This window comes from Silurus meridionalis, chromosome 15 (assembly GCF_014805685.1).
Source record: "Silurus meridionalis isolate SWU-2019-XX chromosome 15, ASM1480568v1, whole genome shotgun sequence".
NCBI lineage: Eukaryota > Metazoa > Chordata > Actinopteri > Siluriformes > Siluridae > Silurus > Silurus meridionalis.
In genome coordinates, this window is record NC_060898.1 from 20,400,343 (window position 1) to 20,410,719 (window position 10,377).

General features: G+C 37.2%; 1 protein-coding gene across 1 annotated transcript; it reads right to left on the minus strand.

Moving 5' to 3' along the window:
* zgc:165573 (cysteine-rich and transmembrane domain-containing protein 1) lies at positions 1-8,399 on the minus strand. The gene is made up of 3 exons (XM_046868583.1): positions 8,137-8,399; positions 2,865-3,173; positions 1-556 (listed from the first exon to the last, which is right to left on the minus strand). Exons 2-3 carry the CDS (start codon positions 3,151-3,153, stop codon positions 450-452), a joined length of 396 nt encoding a protein of 131 aa, XP_046724539.1. The 5' UTR covers positions 3,154-3,173; positions 8,137-8,399; the 3' UTR covers positions 1-449.
* Between the last annotated feature and the right edge of the window lie 1,978 nt (positions 8,400-10,377).

A 10,377-nucleotide genomic window follows, 5' to 3' on the forward strand; every position in this document is an offset into this window, starting at 1 on the left:
TCAAAAACTGAAGATTTTTATTTAGTATACATGTAAGGTTAGAAATATTCGTTCTGATAGTATTTTCAACAGTCCATCCTCCTATAGCTTTAAACTGAACAAAACAAAAAACATGCTTTCGTTTCTATACCTGTAGACAGTTTATATTCTAGCAAAGCATTCGCTTTGTGGCTACATAAAATATAAAATAAAAACAGCATTAGTTTACAAGTGCTAGAACTTGGATCGCATCTCTACAAACGTCTCAGTGCATAGCATTGAATTTATTGAAGGTGTGACAAGAAGTTATCCAAACTGGAACATGTAAAATCCCTGAAACAAACACACATCGCTCTCTCTTTCAGTGAATCATTGTTTTTGCAGTAGTCATACATTAAATACAGAGAAGGGAGGAAAAAAATAAAATAAAAACAAATAAAAGGGGTCTTTACAGATGAGGCCTCGACAGATTAGGTCAACATGTCCCACAGACAGCAGCAGCACAAAGCCGTCCAGCAAGCGGTCAGACACGCCTGATCACCCGAATCATCTCGCCGACCTTGTTCCACGACGTACACTGTGAAAATGCGGAGGGTTAACACGGGTTATCGAACTCATTAATCATTCACGTGGATGCGAAATGCTTCGGTTCCTGGAACAACAAAAAAGTGCACATTATTTTTGCAAAAAAGAAAGCAAGGAAGCCTTGAAATAATGTCTGCGTGTCCCTGTGAAAGGAAAGTTCAGTAATAAAAAGCTCTATGGTGCCAATAAATCTGTCCTGAGAAGGTCTGTGAAATTTATTTCACAGTTAAAGCCGTGCCTGGCAACAAAAAGTTTGAGAAGGTCTGCGATTCAGAAACAGAAAGATGCATTAACATGAGACATCAGTGACATTTCATAAAAAGTGAGAATAACCATCACACTATATTCAAAACAGAACCTTATTCAGACACAAGTCTGTAGTTCAACTGTGTGTGTGTGTGGATGCATGTGTGTGTGTATGCACGTGTTAATGCAAATGAACGCTACAGCAAGTGCATTGTCCTTTCCCCTGATAATCAAATGAAACTTGGTGGTTTTCAGCAGTAGATAAAACCGCAACCTAAGAAGCTTTTCTTCTGCTATTTAAAGCTAGAAGCAGATGCATTTTATGTGCTGCGACCCACATTTACCGCTCTTTAGTCTTCTGCAAGAGGAGGATGATCAAACCTAAACATTCAATTTAAAAAATAATTAACACTTACTATAAAAACTTGCGCTGATTCGGGGATGCATGTTTTTTCTCTACATCTCTACATTACATGCTTCAAGTGACTTGCATAAAACCCTAACTTCTACACAGTAGCTCTGCTTCTGCTGCTTCTGCTGCTTCTTCTTCTTCTTCCTCCTCTTTCGGCTTCTCCCATTAGGGGGCGCCACAGTGGATCATCCGTCTCCATACTACTCTGTTCTCTACATTTGCCTCTTTCACCCCAACTACCTGCATGTCTTCCCTCACCACATCCATAAACCTCCTCTGTGGTCTTCCTCTTTTCCTCCTTCCTGGTGGCTCCATCCTCAGCATTCTCCTACTGATATACCCCATGTCCCTCCTCTGCACATGTCCAAACCATCTCAATCTCATCTCCCTCACCTTGTCTCCAAAACGTCCTACATGCACAGTCTCTCTAATAAACTCAATTCTAATCCTGTCCATCGTCGTCACTCCCAACGAAAACCTCCACATCTTCAGCTCTGCTACCTCCAGCTCCACCTCCTGTCTTTTACTCAATGCCACTGTCTCTAAACCGTACAACGTCTCACACAGTCCTATAAACTTTCCCTTTCACTAGCTCTGCTCATGACCAGAAATGCCACAAATTCCAAAGAATTGTGTCTGCTCTTTCAATGCTTGTATTCTGCCTCACTCCCACCACAGATCACTACAGCAGACAAAAAAACCCCAAAGGAATAAACCTAACAGGGTGTACGATTATATAACTTCTCAATGAAGCAAAAAGAAAAGACGGTACCACGCTAGGAGTTATTTATATGTAACAGCACATCGATAACAAAACAGTTTCGGTGGAACCCTGACAAACAATCAGACATTTTTATATATTAGAGAACAAAACATTTAATTATTTTTAACCCAGTCGTTCCTTTCACAGGTAACAGGTCTCCCTCTTCCTAAAACTGATTAAGAAAAACTAAAATTACAGCTTGCCCCATTAATGAGAAACTGCAAAGCAAAAAAAATTAAAAATCCACTGCTCTACTACTGGCAAACTTACATGCCGACACTGTAGACTTCGATAATTCCAGTTTTACCTCGTCGTTACTTATAGATATATAGATAGAGTAATATATAGTTTATATAGTTAATATATAAACAGCAACATTAAAACAAGTATAGAAATATATTGCTCTGATTTGCCTTGCAGCTGGTGCTACTGTAATACTAGCTAAAGAAAATCGCCCGAACACCTTTTGATGAGTTTGAATTCAGAATTCAAAAAAGAACTGAAGCAACAAAAAGACTAACAAATCCAGATAAATGTGAAAACGGTGTATTCGTCTAAAAAAACTCAGCGTCCGCACTTTCATTTTTAATCTTTTCCCAAAAGTTGGGTAAAAGTAAATCATAACATTTCACCTGGTGTTTATTTACTTTCCGGCTCTTTGAAACGTCGGGGCAATGACTTCAATACACGCCATTGTTTTTCGCAAAACCTTCGTTTTTCGCAGTCCATGCAGAAATGGCAAATATTTATCTATCACTTTGGAGAACGTTTTCAAAAAGCTGCGTTTTCGTTGACTGGAAAAAGCCGTCTACGTGTGAACGAAAGGCCAAAACTTCTGCGTTTTTAAATGAAAACGTATTAATGTTGACATGGCCTTACCTGTGTTTTTGGGAGCCTCCCCATACACCGGTCCTCCATACCCTGGTTGAGGAGGCACTGGATATCCCTGATAGCCAGGTTGGACAGGGTACGACCCTGGTGGTCCAGCAGGGTAGTTAGGATACGGTCCTTGCTCAGGACCGGGTGGAAATCCCTGAGCGGGGTAGCCCTGAGGTGGGTAACCATGAGGAGGGTAGCCCTGAGGTGGGTAGCCAGGAGCGTTGGCAGGAGGGTAACCCGGAACAGGGGCACCAGAGGCTGTGTATGGTGGAGGATTTTCGTAGCTCATCTCCACGTAAGAGTATTCACCTGGCAGCAAAAAATTTAAAAAATTTATTTCGACACAAATACAAACTAATGTGGGAACCAAAGGCCAATGTCTGCTGTTGACGTCAAGTGCTCCATAGCCTGTCCCTTTTGATTATCTCAGACAGCCTTGCACAGCCTAATCCAAGCTGATAAAACTTACAAAGGGAAAAATTTAAAAGAGAGAACAGAAACATAGAAGTGACTCATTTATAGCAAACATTCACATGCTTCTGATAACATAATGGATTACAGTAAATACCACACAGAAGAATTTCAACATGTCCCATTGTCATTAGAACAAACAAGTAACTGAGTCACACTAAGGTTAAGGGTTGTTCTTGGGGTGCCAATGAAGAATTAAATAGCATTTAAATATGTAACATGAATTAAAAGTTGTCATCTAAAAAGGAAGGTCTTAGACTCAGAGTCAGGCATATGCATATGTATATATACACACAGATGTACGAGTAACCACTTTTCAAATACTGGAGCAATATAGTAATGCTAATTTTCAATTAAGCAGCCATTGTTACTGACACCAGTCCAATATTTAGTGCTGATTTACTCATAATTAGTGGTGGACAGCAACAAAGTAAATGTAATTTATTACTGTACTTAAGTAGCTTTATCACATATCTGATATTTCAATTTGGGGAGGCAAATATTTGACTTCTACTACATTTTGCAAAATCAGTCCTTATGAGCGTATAAAACCGTAACCGGTCAAACACGCAACAATCCACCAATCAGAGGCGTGCTCCGTTTTGAACTTGTTTTGATTGGCGCTTGGTGAAATCTACTAGTCACTTACGTACAGTTTGGCATCAACAGCAAGCAGAACATTTCGAGTGGAATAAATTATTTAGGAATCTCCCGACAATAAATTGCTGCAACACCCGTGGCCTCATTTACATGGTTAATGATCGTTTTAACAGATTTGAATCAGTGTTTGACTCATTAATATTATTTTACTAATAGATAGTGCGCTGAGAGGATCCCTGGATATCCCTTTTCTTCAAAAACCCCATACTTTCTCAGCAGACGTGCACCATGTCCTGGATCACGTTCCTGAAAAGCCTTTCACCTTTATTCATTTAACATTGTATATTAATAAACATTAACAACAGGGCACAGGTCGGAAAGTGATTCCTGGACATGTGGGTTTCAATTTTAATCGATAGAATAAGTATCGACAAGTATATGAATATTTAATTTATATACGTATACACAATAAAAGCACAACAATTTTTTTTTTTTATGAAAATGAATTGTTTTGGCAGTGGTGTTTATATGGTATGGTTTTAATACTTAAAAGCAACAACAGAAAAATACCTTAATATAGACATAAATTATAGACATAAATTTCATATAAATTAGTCAGCATTTAGCCAGTTACAGTCATCTACCATGCTTACATTCATGAAGTGTATTTGAAGCACATAAAAGGAAAAATGAGAACCATATATATAGCATACTGAACCAAATGTTTTAGATTATGCATCTAACTCGCTATTAAGCAAATAGGTTTGCCTGGTAGCTGCTTATATATCAGCCGGAAATCTTACTAAGAGTTTTTTCACATAAACTGAGCAGCAAAAATAATAGGAATGTTATAGCATAATAAATCATAGTACTTTGGATTTTTAAGTACATTTGAAAGTTGTACTTTTTTTAATGGAGTTTAAATGCAGTACTTTTACTGGAGTATATTTTACAGAATGTATTTACTCTTACTCAAGTACATGGTTTGTGTTGTTTGTCCACCACTCATAATTGCATGAAAAACCAAAATCCTGTGTGATGTAAGCATTGCCATCACTGCCATGCTCATAAAAATGCCCAAATTACAGCAATCTGGTGGTATTTCACACTCATCAATGGCAATCTAAGCAAAAGGGACTGCAATCAGTATTCTGTGAAAGTATCACGAGGAGGAATCAAAGCTTCTTATATAATCACGCTCTTGATGTCACCCAAATGAGGATGGGTTTCACTTTTGAGTCTGGTTCCTCTCAAGGTTTCTTCCTCATAACATCTAAGGGAGTTTTTCCTTGCCACAGTCGCCATGGCTTGCTCATCAGGGATAAATACACACCGTTCACCTTAACTGTTGATTTCTGTAAAGCTGCTTTGAGACAATGTCTGTTGTAAAAAGTGCTATAGAAATAAACTTGACTTCTTTCTATAATACACATGACCCAATAAAGCATCTGTACAAACCTTGCACACATATACTAGTTAGGCAAGAGCTCCTACAGTCAACACTGGATCAGGAAAAAAGAACCGCTTTTAAAGCACTTAAATTCCAAGCAACTCACCTTACGAAGAACAAACAGTCCAAGTGTGTGACCAAGCAAAAAACCAAACAGAGCTAAATACGTTTTTTCCATGACACACCTGATTGCTTAATGCCAAGCTGGATAGTAAAAGCTATTCACGTAGCACAAAATACCTCTGCTGGTACTTATACTACTGGTATATACACTGGTACTCAATCTTCCAGTTCTCGCTTTTAGAAGTTTTATTGATGGCCGAGCAACTGAAAACAGAGGTACCTCTATGTTTTGTTTGCCGTCCAAAATTGTAAGCAAATTTCATACACACTCACTTCGAACGAGAGATTTTATCGAAGCATTACAGGGAAATGTTTTTCGCATAAAACTCCATCTCTAAAAGTTAATGTCTTTTCTGTTCATTTCTCATACATTGAGATTAGCCAGGAATGTAAACACTGCTGAAACTTTTCTTCAAAAGCCCCATACTTTCTCAGCAGACGTGCACCACGTCCTGGATCACGTTCCTGAAAAACCTTTCACCTTTATTCATTTAACATTGTATATAATAAACATTAACAACAGGGCACAGGTCGGAAAGTGATTCCTGGACATGTGGATTTCGATTTTAATCGATAGAATAAGTATCGACAAGTATATGAATATTTAATTTATATACGTATACACAATAAAAGCGCAACAATTTATTTTTTATGAAAATGAATTGTTTTGGCAGTGGTGTTTATATGGTATGGTTTTAATACTTAAAAGCAACAACAGAAAAATACCTAAATATAGACATTAAAAATACAAATTTCATATAAATTAGCCAGCATTTAGCCAGTTACAGTCATCTATTATACTTGCATTTATGAAGTGTATTTGGAGCACATATAAATAGCATACTGAACCAAATGTTTTAGATTATGCATCTAACTTGCTATTAAGCAAATAGGTTTGCCTGGTAGCTGCTTATATAACAGCCGGAAATCTAACTAAAGTCTAAAAGCCTTACTAGCAGGAATGTTACATAAATGTGTATGGCATGTTGAATGCTTCTAAGCTTGTTATTTTTTCATATAAATCCCACATTCCTGCATTTATTTATTCTCTTTATTATTATTTTTCTTTCCATAAAACTGTATTTTTGTGATTTGTATACAAGGACTTTTTTGTTGTTAGTTGTTTGTTGGGGTTTTTTTCTATTAAAAGTCAAAACTATAAGCTTAAATTTTAAATTCTAGGTTTGAAAATCCAAAAAAAATAAAAATAAAAATCCCACGTTCGTTCTTTACCTTCATCAAATCTGTATTTTCGAAATTTGTATTTAGATCTCTGGGTTTTTCGTTCTTTTCTTTTTTGGTCTCAATCTTAAAATTATAACCTGCAATTGAAAAATTATATTTAAAATCTAATTTCCTAAGATTTTTCTTTTTGTTTTTTTAAATCCCACATTTTCATTAAAAAAGTATTTTTGAGATTTGCACTCCATTTTCTTTCGCCCTTAATCTCAAAACTGCATCCTGCGATTTTCAAATGATGTCGGGAAAATCTAATCTTGGAATAAAACCGTAATTTCTAAAACACCCCCGAGAGCAAGAATTGTATTTACGGTGATTTGTGCATAGTTGAAAAATACAAAAATGTCAAGTTTTAATATTTATGTCTGCTTCCAACATCCCAAAATGAAATTGTATTTAAACTGCACATGTTCTAATATTGTTACAGGAAACATGAGACTATGATAAAGATGATAATGCTGGGTATTTTGCTTCACATAGTGATGCTGTAACACACTACACATGTCATGTCCCATGACAAAACCCTGCCATTCCTGGTTCTAAACTCAATCAGTGTATATGAATCCTAATTGTCATGAATCATCATTGTATTATGTCTCCCAAGCCTGAGCAGGATGTCAGTGTGTACGGTTAACATCTAATAAAACAGCCCCCTCTCTCTCTCTCTCTCTCTCTCTCTCTTTCTCTCTGCAAATCCAATTCTGTGCAATATCTAATCTAGATTAAAATAAATAAATCAGACTGAGCAGTTCCATAATGGTGGTGAATTATTAACAAGAGGGCCACTTTACAGTGTACACACACCAATCACAGTAGGCCCTGTGTGGCAAATGGATTCGTTGATGTCTGAAACCCTTCTTTTTTTAGCATTGAAATGATTTTGGTTAAATAAATAGGACATTAAAGATGATTTCATGGTCCAACTTGATGACAGTAAAGGCAGCCCTGGTGTCGTCATTGTTTAAACATTGGAATCACACAAACTTTCGTGCGCCAGTGAACGCACCTCGTCTGGATGAACAGCGTTTTCTCGCACAACCAAAAAAGCAGGTGTTTGCATGAGAAAGTCACGTTGACTATGCAAAAAATAATGACGTGAAATGTTCTCTTTCACACTTAAAAAAATAAACATACAACAGAAGTAGTATAATGTTTGTATTTTTTTTAAGGGATAGTTAACCGATTTCTGTTTTGTGGTGGACAGTAGGACCCTGGGGCCTCTTTTAAAGGCTGCACAAACGCATCAGGAATATGTCAAGCGTGAACGAGGGTTGGGAGTTATATTACATTAGAATAGACAAAAGAGAAAAGCATATAATACGGTACGAATACATTCTTGAAAATTTTATATTTCTTAAAGATTATGTCCATAAAAAACATTGTAATTACCTTTGGTTTAGAGGAAGGTAGCGGTCTGATATGTCGTTGATGGAGCTTCGCGAGGGTGTCCCTGCGTGCAGTGTTCACTTGATCATGGATATGACGTTAAATTGTAATTGCAAGTCCTGCTGTCCAGAGTGCGTCTGCTGAGTCAATTACTCTGAAACAGTGTTCTGCCCTGAGCCCCGAGCAGTAATGACGCCCCAGTGGCTGCGGTGGTGCGAACGACCTTATTGGAAAGTCCTGACAACACTTTAATCAGCTGACCCGCAAACAGCTTGTTGCCAGATTGTGTGTTTTCCCCCTCAAGCACTGCAGTGTTTTAAAGACGTGTGCAAACTCATGTGGGTGTACGGAAGTCCTAAGAGGCCATGCATTCTATTTTTTCTTTCTTGTTTTCTCGTTAGCACGACTTAATTTTCTCGTGATTTTGACAAAACACATTCTTTTTCACTTTCAGTGTATTCGGCATGAAAGCGTAAAAGCATCACGGATCAATTAAGTCGTGATCACGAGAAAACAGGAAAGAAAGAAAAATTTATAATGCATGGCCTCTTAGGACTTCCGTATGGCTCCGCGGTGGACAGTCGTAAATAATGCAAGATTTGTGTCCAGACTGGATTACAATCTAAATCGTGACTAGTTTGGAATTTAAACTGGCAACCCTGACAACACACACACACACACACACACACACACACACGCTTCTTTTTCGATACGTCACTCTACCAAAATCAGGCTGATTCTGCATCACCTAACTGGGCTGTGATGGACAAAAAGAAGATCCAAGACCTCAACCCCACTGACCATGTTCTCCTCACATGCTCTTCAGGCTGAAAAAAAAAAACACATTTATACTGAAGACATCCAAAGTATGAAAGAACACATATGGAATTATGTAGTAAACGAAAAAGTGTTAAAACAACCCAAAATATGTTATCAGTTTTAGATTGTCCAATGTAGCTCCATTTAGTTTTGCAAACTCATAAATAACATTCTCTCATAGGATTCACAAGGTAGTCACCTAAAATGGTATTTAGTTCACGTGTGTCTTGTTAAGAGTTCATTTGTTACATTACTTGACTTCTTAATGTGCTTTAGACCACCGCTTATCTTGTGCAGAGGAACGGGTGAGTACAAGGTCAATAGCCTATTAGTGCTTTTACAACTGCTGTACAAATCTGTATTATTGCAATGAATTATGCAGACCTAAAACCAACAAATGCTATGATGAAACAGGCACTAATAAGGTCCGTTCCTGCAAAGAAAAACCGAGAGCTACCTCTACTGCAGAGGATGAGTTTATTAGAATTACTAGCCTCAGATACCGCCAATTTACATTGATGCATCTGGCAGACATCCATTCTTCAGAGAAGCAAATGAGACTTGCTTGGATGAAGAAGCGCAAGAAATGGACTTTAGATTAGTAGAAAATTGTCCAATTTTGAGATTTTAGCTTTTGGAGGGGTCTTTTTTTTGACGTACAATGGATGAACAGTTCCAAAATTTGTGCTTCCCATGAAGGAGGATGTGTGATGGTGTGCTTTGACATGAAATTCCATCTGGTTTGCACAATATTCCCCAAACACACCTCTAGTTTATATAAGAGCTATTTGTCCAAGAAGGTAAGTGATAAAGTGCTGCATCAGGTGACCTTTGTCTCCAACAACCACTAGATCTAAGTCCAATTGAGATGATTTGAGAGTGAAGGAAAAACAGCTGACAAGTACTCAACACTCCTGGGAACTACAAGATTGTTGGAAAACCTATTCCAGGTGACCATGTGAATTTGAATATATTTATATTATATACTGAAATATAAAACATGTTCTGGGGTATTTTATTATTTTATTTTATAATTCCACATGTTCCATGTCTTCAGTATTAATGTACAATGTTGAAAATAATAATAATAATAAACACTAAAGTAGAAGGTGTGTCCAAACTTTTGACTGGTACTGTATATTGTTGTACTGGTAAAGTACAAATCTTTTCCATAGAGTATGCTTTACAGTTTTTCTTAGTTGCTTTGATAATTTCTCAGATGAGAAATTCAATTCTCAGAACTACTTGTTCAACCGCCACATCATGTAGTCACTTTTGCTCATCATAAGAACATTTATTGTTGATCAAATTGCGAATGCTTTTGTACATTCATTTAATCGATTGTGTACAAGCGTCTGCTGTTTCCTACATTATCAGTTGTTTATGTTCATGCTGATCAAAATATATTATACTGGTTTCACCTGA